Below are 21,607 nucleotides of genomic sequence, written 5' to 3'. Positions count from 1 at the left end.
ATTATTCTAAGTTTTGCAAGTATGTTTAGATCATTTTAACACATTTTATGAAGGGTAACACATAGGAAGTGTGTATAGTTCACACTCAGAAACAGTAATGACTATTACATTTTGTGTTCCCTTAAAGACCCACTGTCATTACTTCAGAAATTTATCTCCTAAGTAAAAGCTGGCAATTTTTTCTGCCCACTATATAAACTAGCTTTATTATATTTTTAAGCTATAGCATGTACATTTGTAATTCTAGCCATATTTGGTACTTAAAATAATTAGTCAAAATAGTTATCCTTTTTGTAATTCATTGGTAATAATCATTTGAAAATAATAACTCAAGGATAAATATTTCTTATCTCTACTAGGTGCCATTTCAAAATTAAAAAATCAACACCAAGAGGACCCAAATAACACTTCACTTCTTTCAAACAAACCAGCACTTCTTAGGTCGCTCTTCACTGTTGGAGCACTGTGTCGGCATTTTGATTTTGATCTGGAAGATTTTAAAGGAAACAGTAAGGTAAATACTTTAATATTACTTAATATACTGTAAAGCACAATGGGGTTATAGTGTATGGATTATATTCTGACACAAACTTTTTTACAGACTGTTAACTTTAAATATCACTATTCTGAAATGAATGATACTGGTTAAAAAAAAAAAAATTTTCCAGAGTTGGGAATTGAACCCAGCGTCTTGTGCTTGGCTAGGCAAGCACTCAACCATTGATCTGTATCCTAGCACAATTTATTTATATTTATATATAAACAAAGTTCACATGTGGAAATTCTTATGGTTAAGAACTTTTTTCCCTTGATGGTTGACAGTTGATCTATTCTTCAGTTTTGTATTCTAGAATACTTTTAATATCCTTCAACTCTCCTCTTAGGTTAATATAAAGGATAAAGTACTTGAACTGTTGATGTATTTTACAAAACATTCAGATGAAGAAGTACAGACAAAAGCCATCATTGGTCTAGGTAAGTTCAATCTAAATTTCCTTGTAGTTTTTAGCTCTCTTAAGAGTGGAATAAACTTTTTTTAAAAAAATTGTTCATCTAAATTGTTGTTTTATATATATGCAGTAGGATATGAAGTGCAGAATCAAAGGACTGGGAATTAAAATCACCTGAATTCCATTCTTACCTCAGCCAGGGACTTTCTCTGTGAACACTACTCAGAGATAACAATATTATCTCCTATCCCTAATTCCTAGGATATCTTAAGAACATTTCAGCCAGTCTTTGGTAGTTCTTGCCTGTAATCCTGGATACTCAGGAGGCTGAGATCCAGAGTATGTCATAGTTCAGAGCCAACCAAGGCAGAGAGATTTAGGGGACACCATCTCAAAAATAACCAGTAAAAAAGAACTGACTGGGAACATAATCCAAGTGGTAGAACATAAGCCTTGCAAGTAGGAGGCCCTGAGTTCAAACCTCAGTACCACCAAAAACAAAAAAAACTTTATTAAAGCACTCTGATAAAGATGGTATAGAACATTATACTGTTTACATATTAAATTATTTTTTCATTGCAAAGCTTTGTCCATTATATGCCACTTCAAGTTACTGAGCACTGTCCCTGAGCTTGTATGCATGTATGTATGTATGTATTTAATTTGCTCAAGGCTAGCAATCTACCACTATAAGCCACAATGCCACTCCCAGTTTTCTGGTGGTTAATTGGAGATAAGAGTCTCACAGACTTTCTTACCTGGGTTGGCTTCAAATCATGATAGTCAGACCTCAGCCTCCTGAGTAGCTAGTAGTACAAGCATGATCCACCAGCATCCAGCTCTACTTTTATTTATATAGAAGTACATATTCACTTAACCAAAAAAGAAGAGTTTGATTTTATGCCTTTCCACATCATTTTCCCACTATATATGACTTATCTAGAAAGGAATTAAAGTATTGGCAAATAAAAAGATAGTATTAAAAAAGAAGAAGACAGTATTGAAGTACCTGGATTGGAAAAAAATCTTTGGCAGTACTAACTAGGCTTGAACTCAGGACCTTGAATTTGCTTGACAGACTTTCTACTACCACTTGAGCCAAAACCCCAATTCTTTTTTTGCTTTTAGTTTATTTTTCAGGTAGAGCCTCTCATTATTTTTTTTTTTTGGGTCCGGTCGTGGGGTCTGAACTCTGGGCCTGGGCGCTGTCCCTCAGCTCTTCAGCTCAAGGCTAGCGCTCTACCACTTGAGCCACAGCGCCACTTCCGGCTTTTTTCTTTTTGCTTATGTGGTGCTGAGGAATCGAACCCAGGGCCTCATGCATGCAAGGCAAGCACTCTACCACTGAGCCACCTTCCCAGCCCCGCCTCTCATTATTTTTGCCCATGGTGACCTGGACTGAGATGTTTCTATATATACCTTCTATGTAGCTGGGATTATGGGCATGAGCCACCACACCTGGATTCTTTTTTCTTTTTATAAAATAAAATAAGAATATCCAAATTTTAAGCGTTTATTGTTATTGTTTGTTTTGTATAGATATATATAAAAATAATCAGTAAATTTCATAATTTATTTAGGAATCGTCACATTCTATAATATAATATTTATGGGTAGTTATTGTAATTAGTTTTGTGGACAAAATGAGTAATAAAAAGAGTTATTCAAACCTTACATTAGTGATATATATATATTTCAGTCTTCCATCTCTTTCAGAAAATTAACTGTAACAAAGATAGTAAAACTCACAAATACAGTAAACTCATTTACTAGGCAATTGCATTGGTGCAGTATTACCTTCATGCCACTATTTCATTAAATAGGGAGTTTGGATATAAGTTATAGGAAATGGCAAGATCAGTTGAGTCACAACTAATTAAGAGGGGAAATAATGAAGTTTTAACTTAAAGAAGAGGCACTTAAGGCCTAGCGTGGTGATTCATGCTTATAATCCCAGCTGCTCAGGAGAGAGAAACAGGATGATCAAAGTTCCAGCCAACTCAGAGAGTTGGTATAAGACCCTATCAGAAAAACAACCTGAAAAGCAAAATGACTGTTGGTATGACTAGAATGCTTGCCTAGCAAAGGTGAGAGCCCTGACCTCAATCCCTAGTATTGTCAGAAACCAAAAGGAAGAAAAGGAAAAAATTTTTAAACAGTACTATTTGCAAAGTAGAATAATTAATAAAGACATCCTGCCTGGGCCATAATTCTGTATGACCTTGGGCTAGATCACTCTGGTTCAAGTTGAGTTTGTTTTTCATTATTAATAATGTTTGCTATCATTCAGGGTCTGTTTTTTCTCAAATTAGGGAGCATTTGTATGTGAACAAATTTTGATAATACCTTGCTACTTATTAGTGACAATAAAATTCAGAATTATGGCCTATAATGCCATATGCAAAAGAAATGGGAGGAGATTTTTAGCACTATTTTTCAATTCTGTTTGATTAAATTGACATTTAATATTATTCTTAGGATATATGTTAATGTAGTACATTCTTTTAGGGATCTGAAAAAAAAACGTTTACAGACATTACTTCTTAAATCCTAAAAACATCCCTGTAAGGTAGGTGGGTGGTAAATATTATTGTCCCCATTTTACAGATGGAGAATTGAGGCACAGAGAGATTTTGTGACTCACCTAAGGTCACACTACAAGTCAGTGGTGGAGCCAGGAATAGAACCCAAGACTCTTGACTCCTAATCCACTCCCCTAGCCACTAGGCCCTGCTCCCTCCTCAAGGTTTCCTCTTGTGTGAAATTCTCCTTTGAAATGCAATTTCTTGTTTTTAATTCATGGGGAAAGAAGTACCTGCTCTAATACTTCTCTAGGTAAGGCCACTAGCATCTTCTTCCAGTCATTTTGTTTTAACTTTTTGAAATAAGGAGCACTTTGTATAATTTAATATTTTATTATGTTATATATTTAGTTTGGGTAGGAATATATGAAGAGTTTTATTTTCCTCTTTCTTAGGATTTGCTTTTATTCAGCATCCAAGTCTAATGTTTGAGCAAGAAGTGAAGAATCTATATAATAATATTTTATCTGATAAGAACTCCTCAGTAAATTTAAAAATACAAGTGTTAAAAAACCTCCAGACCTACCTACAAGAAGAGGATACACGAATGCAACAGGCAGATAGAGACTGTAAGTGAAAATATATAACTACATACACACACACATAAATCCTGTACTAGGGTTTGAACTAAGGGCCTGAAGCTTGCTCAGCTTGTTTGCCCAGCTATCATTCTACTACCTAAGCCACACTTCCAGCTTGGCTTTTTGCTGGTTGAGCTGGTTTCAAACTGATTTTCAGGATCTCAGCTAGGATTAAAGACATGAGCCACCAGCTCCCAGCTAAAATGTACATTTTTGAACTTCATAGTACAGCTATGGTTATGATACTGTATGATGAAGGAATTCAGTTAAGAGTCCTTAGCTGAGGTCTATAAGTTTTCAGAGTATTCTTAAACTCCCTAAAATACATAAAGTTTGGGACATAGGCAAACATTAACATTTTGGGGGGAAAGTTAATTACAGCTCTAACTGGGTTTTCAAAAGGGCCTCTGTACACAATTGTAAGTGGGCAGAGGAGGTGGTGATGAGAACTATTGAGCTTGAACCATACATTTTTTTGTTTTGTTTATAGCCTAAATTTGGAGTAGTTAATATGCTCTTAATAGATAATTTGCTTTGCTTTCTTTTGTAGGGAAAAAAGTTGCAAAACAGGAAGACTTAAAAGAAATGGGTGATGTTTCCTCAGGGATGAGTAGTTCCATCATGCAGCTTTACCTCAAACAGGTGCTTGAGGCGTTTTTTCACACCCAGTCAAGTGTGCGCCACTTTGCCCTAAATGTCATTGCATTGACTCTAAACCAGGGTCTTATTCATCCTGTTCAGGTAAGCAAGTTTTAGAAGGACCTAACTAAGTTGGCCAGATTAACTGCCAAACCATGACCTTGTAATTAAGAATATGTAGCTCTATATTACTACTTTTTTAGACATGGGGCTTGAACTCTGGGCCTGAGCACTCTTCAGCTCAAGGCTAGCACTCTACCACTTGAGCCACAGTGCCACTTCCGGTTTTCAGGAGGTTTATTGGAGATAAGAGTCTCACAGATTTTCCTGCCCAGGCTGGCTTTGAACTGTGATCCTCAGATCTCAGCCTCCTCAGTACTAGGATTACAGGCATGAGCCACTGACATCCAACTTATTACTTTTTTTTAAACTTCATTCTGAATTGAGATTTACAGTGTCAACCAGATTGTCGTGGAACTTCTGAGTTCAAGTAATGATTGTGCCTTAGTCTCTTGAGTTGTTTTAAACTGTTAATCTAAAATTTGAATAGTCTCTTATTTACCATTACTATGGAATACCCATATATTTGTATTTTTTCTATTTCATAAACTTCTCATTCCTAGTGATAAAATAGATAGAAGGCAGTTTTTATAAGTAGAGATGATAAAATTCTTTTAATCCATAGTCACCGTGTGTGTGTGTGTGTGTGTGTGTGTGTGTGTGTGTGTGTGTGTGAGAGAGAGAGAGAGAGAGAGAGAGAGAGAGAGAGAGCTTATGAGAGAGAGATTATGAGAGAGAGATTATGAAAGAGAGTACTGGGACTTGAACTCAAGGCCAGAGCTCTTTGCCTCTTAGATTTTGTTGCTCAATACTAGCACTCTACCACTTGAGCTACAGCTTTACTTCTGGCTTTTCTGGGTGACTAATTGAAGATAGAGTCTCACCAACTTTCCTGCCCAGGTTAGAAATCCTCAGATCTCAGCCTCCTGAGTAGCTAGGGTTACAGATAAAAGCCATCAGTGCCCAACTCCAGAGTCATGTTTATCCCTAAGAACTAACAATATATAACATCAAAAGAGTTTAAAGGTATTAACAGGTTCAGTAAGATGGAGTTTTAGTCCACAGAAAAGCAAATTTTATGATATGTCTAGTTTTTGCTTTTTTATGTTGGAGGTAACATCAGCTACCCAAGCCTTGCTTCAGGATGAAATTATATAATAAATGATTGAGTTAGGTGAAGTGTTCACCTAACATGCATAAGACCATGAGAAAATACATCAGTGTTGCTGAGGATTGGCAGCTAATTATTATATGGTCAGGAGAGTGCCATAGAGACTACAAAGATGATTTACTCAAATTGTCAAAAATCAATGCTTTTCAAGACTTTTTTAACTTTTTCATATATACTAATATATTATGAAATATATTGTTTCCTATTTATAAATATTTCATATAATTTTAATAAAATAGGAAAATGCATTTTTCTCTTGTATATTTAAATATATTATGTTCTTTTGTGTCTTCAAGCATGTTGATAAATATTTGGTCAGTTATACAGATTGAGATTCTGCTATCAGAAATAAATACCTGGAACTAGAATTGTTTCAGGTGTTAGAATTTTTTTTATTTTGAAATAGTTGCATAGATTTTACCAGTCATTTATCCAATATGAAATACAAAATTATCCAAAAACTTTTTGAACATTATGTTGGCATGTAACAGAAGTTTCAAGTTTCAGGTGTTTTTGTTTTTGTTTTTAGTAGAAGTATTTAACCTGTATCTGTTCCTATAATCCCATACTCCAAAAGGTACCAGAGGGATTATAAACTGGGGCTAGCCTAGGATGATCTACATCGCAAGTTGAAGACCAGCATGGTCAACATAGCAAAACCCTATCTCAAACTCCTTTCCCTTTAAAAAAAAAAATAACAAAGAAATGGTACTAGTTGTAGAGTGAATTCCTTTATACTCTTTAGCTATACTCAGTATTTGTTAACGTTTTACCACATTTGCCTTCTCTTTTTACATCTGCTTTTTGTGAATTATTTGTTAATTTTTAGATGGTTTGATTTTCTTACCTCTTAACACATCAGCATATATATATTTTTTTTGGTTGGTTGTGGGGCCTGAACTCTGGGCCTGGGCGCTGTCCCTCAGCTCTTCAGCTCAAGGCTAGCACTCTACCACTTGAGCCACAGCTCCACTTCTGGCTTTTTTTTCTTTTTGCTTATGTGGTGCTGAGGAATCGAACCCAGGGCCTCATGCATTGCAAGGCAAGTGCTCTACCACTGAGCCACCTTCCCAGCCCCAGCATATATTTTTTAAGAACTAAAATACTAGTTTGTAAAAAACATAATAGATTATGTGATTTAGGAAATTCAAAAAGTGATATATTACTTATATCGTGTAATTCGTTTTCACATTTTGTAGTTTAGCCAGTAACTCTTTTAGTGTGCGCTATTGGGACTTGAACTCTGGCCTCACACTTCCTAGATAATACTTTGTCACTTGAATAGTTCATGCTTATTGATCTTTGTTGCTTGGTCCAGTCTCAGATTCTGATCCTTATCCTTTTGCTACATGGAATCAGTGGCTGATATTACAGGTATTCACCACTATACCCAGCCTACAAGTAACTTTTTTTTTTTTTTGTCAGTCATGGGTCTTGAACTCTGGGCCTGGGCACTGTCCCTCAGCTCTTCAGCTCAAGGCTAGCACTCTACCACTTGAAGCACAGCACCACTTTCGGTTTTCTAGTGGATAATTGGAGATAAGAGTCTCAGGGACTTACTTGCCTGGGCTGGCTTTGAACTGTGATCCTCAGATCTCAGCCTCCTGGGTAGCTAGGATTCCAGGTGTGAGCCACCAGCACCTGGCTACTTTTTTTTTTTTTTGATCATACTAAAATTTAAACTCAGGGATAACTGGCTGGCTTGCTTTCTTGTTTGTTGGGTGCTCTGCTACTTGCCTAGAGGCCAGGCTTCTAGCCTAACTCTTGCTGGTTATTTTTGGAGATGAACTTTCTCAAACTTTTCTGCCCAGCCCAGCCTCAAATCAAGATCCTTCAGATCTCAGCCAACTGAGTAGCTAGTGTTATTGGCATAAACCCCTAATACCAAAGTTATGTTATTTTTTTCTAAACACCTTCGTGATTCACTTACTGATTCAGATTCTTTTTTTTTTTTTTCCCATTGTCACAGTTCTAGGGCTTGAACTAAGGGCTCAAGGTCTAGGTTCTGCCCCTTAGCTTTTCCACTCAAGACTGGCATAGCCACAACTTGATTTCAGCTTTTTTTTGGTTAATTGGAGATGAGAATCTCACAGACTCTTCTGCCCAGGCTGCCTCCTAGCCTCAGCACTCAGATCTCAGCCTCCTGAGTAGCTAGGATTAGAGGCATAAGCCACCAATACGAGGCTACAAGTTGCTTTTTACCATACATTACTTTTACATAGTAAATTTAGTCAAGGGTAAAGAATTCCTGGATTATGTATTTGTAATATAGTACCTAGCATTTATATGACAATCCTATAAGACTAAATTCACCTTTCACAGGTATACAGATTTTAATATATGTTGATGTATATAAAGTTTATACTACAATAATGTCTTATAAAAACTTTATTTTTATTTCCAGTGTGTCCCATATTTAATTGCCATGGGCACAGACCCAGAGCCAGCTATGCGGAACAAAGCTGATCAGCAGCTTGTGGAAATAGACAAAAAGTATGCTGGATTCATTCATGTACGTATTTTAAGTAGAATAACCTAAATTTAAATGTCTTTCTCTAGTAAATAACTTCTTTGTTGACTTGCATATAGATAGGACATTGGTTTTAGAATGAATGTTTTACTTAGCACTTTTCTTCTTAACATGAAACTAAATCTGTACTTCAACATGTTTGAGTTTAAAAATAAGTCTTTATCAGTAGAGTCAGATGTAACAGCAGAAAGGTGAAAGGAGTATAGAGAGTGAATGAGGATGAATATGTTCAGAGTACTTTATTTGCCTATATAAAAAGAAGAATGAAATCTTTAGATTGTTTTAAGAAAGGGAGAGGATGGTAAAGGAGAATAACCTGAATTTGTTGCATACATGTATGGAAATGTCACAGTGAAATCTCCTTTGTACAACTGATATATGCAAATTTTTTAAATACAGTTAATATAACTCTTCAGGATGGAGTCAGAAGTTCAGCAAGCACACTGAACAGTGATAACTTGTAGGCTTCAGTTTTTCTTCTATACAAGGGAATGGCAATAGATGATTTCTAGGTTTCTTCCATCTCTTTGTTTTATGATTTTACTATTTTCAAATAAGAAAACCAAATAATGAGTAAACATAATGCTTAAAGTATACTTTAATTTGAATCTCAATCTCTCTGACAAATATGACGCTTTTATTGATTTCAGATGAAAGCAGTAGCTGGCATGAAGATGTCATACCAGGTACAACAAGCAATCAACACGTGCCTAAAAGATCCTGTAAGGGGTTTCAGACAAGATGAGTCCTCTAGTGCTTTGTGTTCACACCTTTACTCCATGATCCGTGGGAACCGCCAGCACAGACGAGCCTTTCTCATCTCTTTACTCAACCTCTTTGATGACACAGCAGTAAGCATAAAAACTTATTTTTTTTAAAAATAACCATATTAATAAATGTTAGTACATGAAATGTGTTTTTTTAATCTGCTAGGTTAGTTATAATTTATAGAAACAAAATTGAAGGGGAAATTGAGGAATGTATAATTCTGTCTCCAGAGTAATGTAAAATCTCTGATCACAGTTCCTATTGTCATGTAAGCAATGTCATTAAGATACCATTTTGAGAATAGATTACCTTAGTAAACAATAAATAAGATTAATTTTTTTCATTTCTATAGGACTCAAATATTGTTCTAGATTTTTGGCCACTGAGATCCCCAGTTCATCTTGATTTCCTTAATGAGTTCACTTTTTGAGTATTGTGATATTGTAATTTTTGGCTATTACCCATGTTGCACTGAGTATAACCATTACCCAAGAAAACAAAAGGTTCTATTCTTTGTGTTTACCTTTTAATTTATACATTTATTATACACAAGTATTTATTCAGCACCTGCCATAGTGGGTAGCCATCTATAAGAGACTATAGGATTTAAAAAAGACAGGAGCTGCCCACATACAGCAAATATCACAGCATCTCCTTCAAAAATGTTTGGAATATAATTTGCCATCTCATCATCATCATTATGTCATCATCAATGTTCACTCTGTATAGGACACTGTGCTAGGAGTACAAAATGATATGATACAGACCCACAGGAGATTTTATTTTCATTTAAAGGGGATAGGACATTTTTTTTTTTAAAGTAAAAGGAAGGTTAGTGTATCCTGAATGCCTGATTTGTCCTGATGATACTGTTTCAGTCCTTGTCTTTTCTGGGCTTCATTCCTATGTATTTTCAATGCCTGTTCAATATTATCAAGTGGATGTGCTTTCATTTCATCATTTGAAGTTAGGAATCCAGTTCTCATAATATGCTTTCATCTGACTGCCTCCAACAAATAATGTCAGAGGAGGAACAAATCACTGAAGGCCTAGAGATTAGATAAGTCAGATCTACTGCATAAAGCAGAGGAAGAAGATGATCTGGGGAGGGATAAAAATACAAATATAAGAACATGAGAAATAATGAGTAGCATGTCACTTGACTGGGTCAGAAAAGTCATACTGAAACATAGTAATAGAGGATCCTAGAGACAAATGGAGGACTATTGAACATGTTTAAATAAAATATTGGAGACGTGTTAAAGAGCTTAGTAGCATGACTTTTTCGTCATTGTACTTATAGTAGGAGTAATACGTAGTTGACAGTTGGAAAGAAAAGGATGGATAGTAGGAAAAGAAAGAAGAAATATTCTAAAAAGGAATAAATTATGAATTAAATTACATGAGGGCAGAGGATAACTGGAATAATTTTCTCCTGAGCACCTGAGAATAATGCATCTGTTGTTAAAGGCAGCCTAAAAAGTTTCCTTGAGAAGATCTAATAAGGGAGTAAGTAGTCAAAAACATAGGAAGAGAAAACTGAGGAAGGAAAATATGAGTAGTAATGTCAGATGCTACAGGAAAGTCAGTAGAGTGAAATGGTTATTTAACCTAGTGCTCAATGAGGAACAAAAGTATGTTTTAATGAAAGAATGCTAAATAATAAAGTCAAAAAATAAAATCTCTTTGCGGCGGGGAGAAAGAATAGTAAAGAAGACATAAGAAGACCAATCTAGATTATTCTTGTTAAAAGTTTAATTTTGAGCCAGGCACTAGTTGCTCATGCCAGTAATCCAAGCTACTCAGGAGGCTGAGGATCTGAGGATCATGGTTCAAAGCCAGCCTGGGCAGGAAAGTCCATGAGACTTTTATCTCCATTTAACCACCAGAAAACCAGAAGTGGCACTGTGGCTCAAGTGGTAGAGCACTAACCTTGAGCTGAAGAGCTCAGGGACAGCACCTTGGCCCAGAGTTTAAGCCCTACAATCAACAACAACAACAAAAAAAAAAAGTTTAATTTTGAACCAGGTATGGGTGACTCATACCTGTAACCATAGCTACTCAAGAGTCTGAGATCTAAATAGCACAGTTCAAAGCTATTCTGGGCAGGAAAGTCCATTGGACTCTTGTAGCAAAAAGTTGGAAGTAGAGCTGAGGCTCAAGTGGTAGAGCACTATAAGCACAAAAGCTCAGGGACAGCACCCAGACCCAAAACACACACACACACACACCCAGACCCAACACACACACACTGTGGTATTAGAACTGATAGATAGCTCATGCCTGTAATCCTAGCTACTGAAAAAGCTAAGATCTGAGAATTGAAGTTCAAAGCCAGATGGGGCAGAGAAATCTGAGAGACTCTTATCTCCAGTTAATCACCAGCTCTCTCTCTCTCTCTTTTTTTTTTTTTTTTTTGTCCGTCATGGGGCCTGAACTCTGGGCCAGGGCGCTGTCCCTCAGCTCTTCAGCTGTAGACTAGCACCTCAGCCCCACTTCTGGCTTTTTCTGCTTATGTGGTGCTGAGGACTCAAACTGAGGGCCTCATGCATGCGAGGCAAGCACTCTACCACTGAGCCACCTTCCCAGCCCCTTACCAGCTTTCTTATCTCCAATTAATCACCAAAAAGCTGGAAATGAGGCTGTGGTATGGCACTAGTTTTGAGCAAAACAGCTTAGGAACAGCGCCAGGCACTGAAGACCAGCATTTAAAAAAAAAATAGAAAAAAACTGACAGATGACAGAGGATGTGGTTTTGTAGCTGCATTTTCTCAACTGTAATTGTAGATGTTGATATATAAAATAGATTTAAAAATCTTCTAGATATTGATGATAGCAAATTTGTTCTTTTTTCTTATGGAATATTTTGCCATTACTGCTGCTGCTGTTCGGCTGTTTTATGTTTGAATTCCAAGAAAGTAGATGGCCTACTATCTATTTTTTCATTTACTCGTTGGTTTTTGAGTTGGCAATATTTTAAGAGAAATTTCACTATTAACATGTCTTTGTCGTTCTATTCTTTGATATATTTTTGTTCTTCAAGATAGGGGTCTTTCTATGTTGTCCAGGCTTGACTTGACCTACCGAGCTCAAGTGATACTTCTGCCTCAGCCTCCTAAATGCTTGTTTACAGCATATCCAGCTTATGACAACTTTTTTCTTTTGTTTATATTTGATATATTTGTGAAATGCAGAAAATTCCAATATCAACTAATGGGCCCCTCTCCTTTTTTTTTTTTTTTTTGGTGCTTACACTGGGGCTTCAGCTCAGGCCTCTGGCATTCTATCAGTTGAGCCACTTCTCTGGTTTCATCTTCTTGCAGGTTAATTGGAGATGTGAATTTTGTGGATTTGTCTGCTTGGGCTAAGCTCCAAACCTCAGTTCACAAATCTCAGCCTCCTAAGTAGCTAGATGTGAGCCACTGGCACCTAGCGCAGCTTTTTTTCCTTAAAGTTTCATGTATGTCATAGTTTTTTATAGTATAAAATTGGTAGTACTATCATCACAACTCTAACATTCTGTGTATAAAGAGGAAAGTGACATATGTTTTATTAACACGTGAGTTTGGGGATTTAGTACTATAATTACCACTTATTTTTGAGGGCTGAATAGTAACTGTGTGTAACTGATCTCCCATATGGGTTATACTCAGAAGCATAATGACAGATAATTAGGAATTCATATGTATACTTTCTGATGTGGTATGGATTTTTCATAAAGGTCCCATATACTTACAAGAAAACTTTAAGTATTTTCACTTGGGTGCACTAAAAAATTTCACCTCTTCCTTCTTGGGAAGCTATTATAAAATCACCTAAGATTATTTTATCAACTCCATTTCTGTCCCTTCATTTTCTTTACACTTTTCTTCACTTTTTACCCTCTCATCCTTTGCCTCTTTTTCCCCTTCTCCTCCTCTTCCTTTCCTCTCTCCTCTTTCTCTTTCTCTCCCCGGCCCCCTTCAGTTTCTCTTTGTCTCTAATATTAACTGAGGTGAAAGTACCCTGCAATAATTTTATCTACAAGCTATTTGGATGGGTTTCTAGGTTATCCACTAAATGTGTACCTTTTTTTAAAATTACAGAAAACAGAAGTGACTATGCTCTTGTATATAGCAGACAATCTAGCCTGTTTTCCATACCAGACACAGGAAGAGCCGTTGTTTATAATGCATCATATAGACATTACACTCTCAGTTTCTGGTAGTAACCTACTGCAGTCATTCAAGGAGGTAAGTTACACACATTACTATTCTTAATGCATCTATCAAAGGACAGGCATGTTATTTTCACTGCTTTTGTTTCTCATTCTTTTATTCTACTTACAGGTATTAAAATTTTTTCTGAATGAACTTACTGAAATTTGGGCAGTAATAATATTGGGAGAAGTGGGATACTAATTCATTTCTATTCAGAGAGATCTAAACCATTCCATTTCTAGATCATTTAGGTGGATTTTTTACACATATATGGGTTGTTCTGTTGATAAGCCATCCCACTTCTTTATTTCCCTCACTTTAAGCACTGATCTTGTTTGAAGTCCATTCATATATCCATTTAAACCCCATTTAGAGTACCTGGCTATTAAGCTTGTAATGCTGTAGATCACATTGGCACACATGAAGTTATATAGATGTGGAATATATAGCCTACTTAGGAATCAGAAAATATGTAACACAATTGATCTTACTTTCAAAATATAATGGAGTTTAAATATTATCAATGTAAAATTTTCTATAAATTTATTATAATAAGCCTCTCTTCTGTTATGAAATTAATTTTAAAAGCACCTGATATGTCACTAGGTATATAGTGCACTCCATAAGTTGAAAACTAGATTGTTTTAATATACCTGATAATGTAGTTAGATCTCATTTTATAAAATTGTGATGCTCAAAATTCAGTCTTGTTAAAGTAGCAAATCAGGGAAATTATTTTAGAAAATGTAAGGACTGAAATTTAAGAGGAATTTAAACCCTTGCTACATAACATATGGACCACAACCCAGCAACACCAGCTTTACCTGAGAGCTTGTTAGGGCTGCAGAACCTCAGACCCCATATTATACCTGCTGAAGTATTAATAGTCACCAAAAACCTTGAGAAATTAATGAATTCCCAGCAACTGTAGCCATTATGAGATCTTATTTTTACTTCAGTTTTATAGATATACTTAGAAATATTTTCCCTGATTTTATTTCTTAACAGTTAAATTTTGAATAGCTGCTTTTGTAATTTGGTTTTCTTCTTTGACTATTTCTTTTAAAGAGTTAATATTTTCAGGAAGTATAAAGAAATATTACTTAATTATTCAAAGAAAGTTGTATGTTTTCTTGCTGAAAAATTCTAAAAGGGGAGTATATTTAGCCAGGTACTGGTGGCTCATGCCTGAAATCCTTAGCTATTCAGGAGGGTGAGATCTAAGGATCACAGTTGGAAGCCAGCCTGGGCAGGAAAGTCTGTGAGACTTTTTTTTGGGGGGGGGAGGAGCGGGGGGGAGGCTCAGTCATGGGCCTGAATTTTGGGCCTGGATGCTGTCCCTCAGCTCTTTAGCTCAAGGCTAGCGCTCTACCGCTAGCTCTAACACTAGCACCACTTCTGGCTTTTTCTGCTTGTGTGGTGCTAAGTAATTGAACCCAGGGCCTCATGTACGCAAGGCAAGCACTCTACCACTGAGCCACCTTCCAACCCCTGTGAAACTCTTATCTCTCTAATCAGCTACTCAGAAAAAGCCATAGTAGAGCTGAGGCTCAGTGGTAGAGCATTAGCCTTGAGCAAAAAGAAGCTCAGGGAGAGCTTATGCTTTGAGTTCAAGCCCAGGACTAGCACAAAAATTGTAACAAAAGGAATAGGGAGGATAATTTGTTGGAAGATAGGAGTATGTAATCCTTTCATATTAAATTATAATTACTACTTTTCTTCTGCAATGGCTTACCTATATTCCAGATTGGTTTTCTGTTGGTTGGTTGGTTGGTTGGTTTGGTAGTACTAGGGTTTGAATTCAGGCACTCAAACTTAATTGGAACATTTGAGCTGTGCCTCCATCCCTTTTTGCTTTAATTGTTCTTTGGATCAGGTCTCAGGTTTTTGCCTAAACTAGAATGAACTGCAGTCCTCATGTAAGCCTCCAGCATGTGTGACCATATCCAACTGTTGTTTGAGATGAGGTTGAGCTTCATTTTGCCTGAGATGGTCTTAAACCATTAGTTCCCTGACCCCCACCTCCCGAGTAGCTAGGATTTATAAATGTGAGCCACTGTGCTCAACAAGTTAGTATTTATATAAGCAGTTTATCTTTTATAGTAATTTATCCTTAAGAGAAAATCGTTTTTCTTTGAGTATTTCAGAGGGTTCTTTTTGGAAGGTGTGGTCATGGTGTGGGTATTACATTGTTTCACCCCAAGACTTATTACATCTCCAGTTATAAAAAGCCAAGGGGATTCTAAAATACTAATATAAGGAAGCCTTCTGAAGCTGTTGAATGGGCATACCTATATTTCTTAATGGTATTTTACTTTTATTGGTTGAAACAGAAAAATTTCCTCTTTCTTTCAGTCTATGGTAAAGGACAAAAGGAAAGAGACAAAATCATCTCCTAGTAAGGAAAATGAGTCAAGTGAGAGTGAAGAAGAAGTTTCTAGGCCTCGGAAGTCACGGAAACGTGTAGATTCGGATTCTGACTCAGATTCAGAAGATGATATAAATTCAGTAATGAAATGTTTACCAGAAAATTCAGCTCCTTTAATTGAATTTGCAAATGTCTCCCAGGGTATTTTATTACTTCTCATGTTAAAGCAACATTTGAAGAATCTTTGTGGATTTTCTGATAGGTAAGTTTACATTAGTAGTAAAGGTGAGAAAAAAATAAATTTCTGTCATCATAAGGATATACAGACACAATTTGATTGCATGCTCACTTTTATATTAGAAATGTTCCTTTTAAAAAGTACACAAGGCCCTGGGTTCAGTACCTAGCATCTAAAGAAGGAAAGGATAACCCCTTGTATTGCTGCATAATATTCTACTCTTTTGCTATAATTTATCTATTTTCTTAACAATATTGAAAGAAAAAACGTATTCCTTTGCTTAGTGGTAATACATAACAAATTAAAGAACTTTGCTGGCCTCATTAAAAAGGTATTATTATAAAATCAGTCTCATCTTAAAATAGATTACAAATTAATTTTATAGAGAGCTTTGAGTTAAGAACCAGGTGTAGAATAGCTTTGCTGATCTTTAACAGAATACCAAGTAGTTGTTATAAAGTAAGAGATGAAGTACTGATTATCATAAATACTCCAGTGTTGTTAATAGCTCTTTTAGTTACTGGGGTATCTCTCGCCTACTTTTTGCCATCGAAAATTTTAGACTTACTTTATACCAATTGAAGCCTTAGATTATAAATGGAGAAGATTAGGTCAACTGGAAAGCATATGTTACATGTGAAAGGTTCTTTTAATGTTGTTTAACTGGGCATTTCGGGAACTGGAGGTATATATATAGCACAGTGGTAGAGCACCTGATGGACATTTGTAAGCCCTGGGTGTAGTCTCCAGCACCAAAAGTGGAGCAGGGAGGAGTTGGTTTATTTTTTAGGTTTCCATCAACTTATTGTCACAGGAGAAGGTAGGCATAGTGCAACTAGAGCTCCCAGCCTTTCAAGACAAATTAGAAATTGTGTGTGTGTGTGTGTGTGTGTGTGTGTGTGTGTGTGTGTGTGTGTGTGTGTGTGTGTGAATCAAGATTTTGTAGGATGGAGCAACTTACTTAAAATAATTAAAGCCCATATAAGATCTCAGGGTAGTGGTAAGAAATTTTAAGAATTGTAAGCAGAGCTTCTAAGAACACTCACACTGATTTATAAACTATTATTTTAGCTTCTGTCTAGAATATAACAGGTGAGAAGTTTAAAAAATTAGGAGGTAAACAGGTAGTTTTGAGTAATTGTATTTATTAAATTTCAGGATCACAGATACAAATGAGAAACTATTTTAAATAAAGTGATGCTTACTTACATACTGGATTTCTCAAAATTTGGTACTTTTTCATATCTAGGAATCTTCCATCCCTATCATTTTGATTGTTCCACTCAGGATACACAGTGGTGGAAACAATTGAACAATCGTATTTTAATCTTTGCTGTTACAAAATTTTATAGCTGTATCCAAGTTCATTTCTTGCAATCTGTATAATGAAAAGTTTAATACCAGGCTTAGTACAGCATACTCCTATAATCCTAGCACTCAGGAAACTGAAGCAGGAGGAGGATCATGACTTTAAGGCCAGCCAAACAGTTTGAGACTTCGTGTCCAAAAATGAAAAGTTTATTAGTAAAATAAAATTTAGCTACAATCATTTTGAATATAAATGAGTGCCTGAACTTTTCTTTGTTTTTGTTTTTGTTTTCCAAAACAGCAAAATTCAGAAATACTCACCATCTGAATCTGCAAAGGTGTATGATAAAGCAATTAACCGAAAAACAGGAGTTCATTTTCATCCTAAACAAACACTGGACTTCTTGAGGAGTGATATGGCTAATTCCAAGATCACTGAAGATGTGAAGAGGAGTATAGTAAAGCAATATTTAGATGTGAGTGTTAAAACTACAAGTATTTTCTTTTCACACTGACATCTCTGAACAGTAACTATGCAAAGTACTGTTTTTGTCTGTGAGTTGCTTTACATTAGATTTTTCCATTACACTCCTGATATAATTAATTTTTCTTTGGAAATGAGAGCTCACTTGTGCTTTTAGCAAAAAATTAAAAATTTCAGAAAAACATGTCTATTACTTGCTTCAATAAACTAACTGGCTTATATTTTAGTTTTTTATATACACTTACATAAGTAATACAAATATATATATAACATAAAAACACATACCTCACATATTTGTTAAAGTATATTACCTATATTAACTTATTGCCTACATTGCCTTATTACTTTCTTTGTTAAAGTATATACCTTAACAAATATATGAGTGTGGATGTATAAAATGTGCTTTTAAAATATCTTCAAGCATAGGCAAAAAGGTGAAGTGCGGTAGCCCATGACTGTAATCCCAGCACTCTTTTTTTTGGGGGGGTCCAGTCATGGGGCCTGAACTCTGGGCCTGGGTGCTGTCCCTCACTCAGCTTTTCAGTCAGCTCAAGGCTAGTGCTCTACCACTTGAGCCACAGTGCCACTTCAGCTTTTTTCTTTTTGCTTATGTGGTGCTGAGGAATCAAACCCAGGGCCTCATGCATGCAAGGCAAGCGCTCTACCACTGAGCCACCTTCCCAGCCCCGATCCCAGCACTCTTGAGGCTGAGAAGACAGGAGTATCACAAGTTCAGGGCCAATACATAAGGAATTAGAGGCCAGTCTTAGTGCAAGAAGGCATAAAACAAACTCAAAAACTCTGGGTTCCAGTGAATGCTCTACAGTATTGTGAATTCATTGAATGCTCATGAATATATACTTCATATGGTTGCAGTGTTAAATTTTGTTATATATATATTACCATGATAAAAACTTTAAACATTTTTAATATGGTTAGGAAACTATTGTAAAATAGTTTTATATTTTAACCTACTCAAAGCAACTAACAAATGAATATTGTGGGATTTTGAGTAAGGTTAAATCTATACAATAGTGTCCATACTATTCACAGGCTTTATAAACCTTACACTCTGAAGTGAAAAACTGTTATAATTTAAAATTTTTCAATATCTTTTGCTTCCTCTTGTATTTTCTTACCTTGGCAGAAAGCATAGAAGACAGTAGTTATTATCACCAGGTTGCCTAATTGATAAGATTAAGGGTTAGCAAAAGATGAATTATGGGCCAAGTCTAGCCAGCCCCAGTGCATGCTTTCTATAAAGTAATGCGATAGCTGTGCTCAGCCTGTAACTGCTTTTGTACAACAGTGGCAGAATTGTGTAATTGTGACAAACCCAAAAATAGTGCCTATCTCCCCTTCCCAGATAATTACCAGTCTCTGGTTTGGACAATAGTAGCTATGTTTTTTTTCCCCTACACCAAACTAATGCTCAATTGATTATTTTTATTTTCCTTCTTTCTTTGTTTCTTTCTTTCTTTTTTTTAGTTCAAACTTCTCATGGAACATCTAGACCCTGATGAAGAAGAAGAAGAAGGAGAGGTGTCAGCGAGCACAAATGCTCGAAATAAAGCAATTACCTCGCTGCTTGGAGGAGGCAGCCCTAAAAACAACACAGCAGCAGAGACAGAAGATGAGGAGAGTGATGGGGAGGATAGAGGAGGAGGCGCTTCAGGGGTGAGGCGGAGGAGGAGTCAACGTATTTCGCAGCGTATTACGTAAAATGATTTTTATGTGCTTATATATGTCAGTCTATTAAATGTACACCAAGTAATGTAATACTTAAAAGACAAAACATTTTGTAGATAGAGATTCTCTACTTAACCATTTATACATCATTTTGTAGAAAGTTTAACATAAAAGATAATAAAAAACAAAATGAGATTTATGCAGCATAAAAGGTTAATAATTTTCCTTTGAATTGTATTAATGTGTGTTATCCTTTTTATTGTTGCTAAGTTTTATGTAGCTTTATGGTTTATATGTATATATAATTTTATATATCAAGAGTAAAGACACGGGTACAAATTAAGAGTTATATGGTTTTACAAGTATATGTTAACCCCTTGGCGCTGGCGGTCACGGTGCGTCTCATTGCCGGCAATGGAAGTGTGCTGGGAAATCCCAACTCCCGGCGTCAAGGGATTAAAAGCAATAAAAACAATAATTTCACTAAAATTATTTTGTGTAACACTTGGTCTTTTTTCCCCCCCTCCCAATGTTTTAGTCATTGAGAAGGTCAAAACGAAATTCAGACTCTACGGAGTTGGCAGCACAGATGAATGAAAGTGTTGACGTCATGGATGTCATCGCTATTTGCTGTCCAAAGTACAAAGATCGACCACAAATTGCAAGAGTAGTACAGAAAACCAGCAGTGGCTTCAGTGTTCAGTGGATGGCAGGCTCCTACAGTGGCTCCTGGACTGAGGCCAAGCGCCGTGATGGCCGCAAACTGGTGCCTTGGGTAGACACTATTAAAGAGTCAGACATTATTTACAAAAAAATTGCTCTAACGAGTGCTAATAAGCTGACTAATAAAGTTGTTCAGACTTTACGATCCCTGTATGCCGCCAAGGACGGGACTTCCAGCTAATGAATTTGTACAGCAGCCAAATTTACAGGAATTTTTTAAAAGGCAGAAAAACTTGAAATATCAACATACTGGCAAAAAATTATATCAATTTTTTGAAGAGTAAGAGTGGAACCTGGGATGCAGGAACAAAAGAAGGAAATGTTGGGCAAACATTTTGTGGGAGCTCCCTTCGCTGTTGTGCAGCAGAAACAGATTCTCAGTTCATTTTTACTCCCACTGTATTATAGTTTAACAAAAAAAAATTGTTTATATCTTGGAAAAAAACTTTCTGTTTAAAAAAATAAACAAGTGAATGTTGGAAATTAGTCTGTTAATGTTCTTAATAAAGTGTTCTTGGAGTTTAACCTAGCAGCGGATGGCTTTCTTTAGCTTAGCCCAGTTTCCAGGGAAGCATTGTTTTTTCCAGGCTGTAAAATGGCAGAATCTCCTGGATATATAATTTATTCTGTTGAAAAAAAAAAAGCATGCAGTATCTATGACCTATCTGCAGAAGGAGTTTTTGTAAATGTAGATTTTGTTGTATTAGGTCACCCTGAAAAAAATACAAGAAAAGGGATCCCCAGGTGATCTGGTGGAGCGAATACTGCAATAAATTTTTTTACTTCTCTTTGTTACTTGTCTGTTTCCATTTGAATTTCTTATTGTAAAGATCTGTTTAAATCCATTTATATTATTTTGCAGTCTTTTATGTAAAGTTTATTATATCACTGGTTTTCAAAGCAAAACAAAATATTGTTTATACAATTTGTATAGCCTGACTTCTGAATATTGGTATCTATTATTTTCATTCCCGTAAGAGGGTGTAATCAATTAACTCCAGGGTTTTATTGTATCCTGCAATATTTAGTACTAACAATATATGATTTAGCACTGTGCCAAACACATTTTCAAGAGTACATTTTGATATAAAAAGAAACTATAGTTTATTCCTTGTATGCTTCAATTTCTTTGTAGTGATGTCATGATGGTAATATTTATTTTTTAAACCTTGGGAACAGGTAACAATTCTATTACAAAAAAAAACAGCATTTCTCAAAGTAATGCCATGTTATTTTAGAAATAGAGTTGAGTATGACACTTCATAAGTACACTACATTTTTCACAGATTATTTTTTAATGCTTAAAGTAATTTTACT

The 21,607-nt window shown here is 35.8% G+C and overlaps 1 protein-coding gene across 3 annotated transcripts in view; it reads left to right on the top strand.

Moving 5' to 3' along the window:
- Positions 1 to 21,397, top strand: part of Nipbl (Nipped-B homolog (Drosophila)) — a 174,342-nt gene extending 152,945 nt beyond the window's left edge. For 2 of the 3 annotated variants that reach the window (XM_013018585.1, XM_013018583.1), the window contains 11 exons: positions 360 to 514; positions 885 to 975; positions 3,928 to 4,101; positions 4,664 to 4,854; positions 8,388 to 8,495; positions 9,164 to 9,364; positions 13,367 to 13,513; positions 15,836 to 16,110; positions 17,696 to 17,870; positions 19,367 to 19,555; positions 20,106 to 21,397. In XM_013018585.1, the coding sequence (XP_012874039.1) occupies positions 360 to 514; positions 885 to 975; positions 3,928 to 4,101; positions 4,664 to 4,854; positions 8,388 to 8,495; positions 9,164 to 9,364; positions 13,367 to 13,513; positions 15,836 to 16,110; positions 17,696 to 17,870; positions 19,367 to 19,555; positions 20,106 to 20,471 (2,072 nt within the window). In that variant the 3' untranslated portion in view covers positions 20,472 to 21,397. Of the gene's footprint in view, positions 1 to 359; positions 515 to 884; positions 976 to 3,927; positions 4,102 to 4,663; positions 4,855 to 8,387; positions 8,496 to 9,163; positions 9,365 to 13,366; positions 13,514 to 15,835; positions 16,111 to 17,695; positions 17,871 to 19,366; positions 19,597 to 20,105 lie in introns of all 3 variants that reach the window. The other variant, XM_013018584.1, reaches the window with a different exon arrangement.
- The last annotated feature ends 210 nt before the right edge of the window (positions 21,398 to 21,607 follow it).

Source organism: Dipodomys ordii, unplaced genomic scaffold (assembly GCF_000151885.1).
Source record: "Dipodomys ordii isolate 6190 unplaced genomic scaffold, Dord_2.0 Scaffold41, whole genome shotgun sequence".
NCBI lineage: Eukaryota > Metazoa > Chordata > Mammalia > Rodentia > Heteromyidae > Dipodomys > Dipodomys ordii.
The sequence above is the reverse complement of the archived record's forward strand: the minus strand, read 5'-3'. Positions and strand labels throughout refer to the sequence as shown.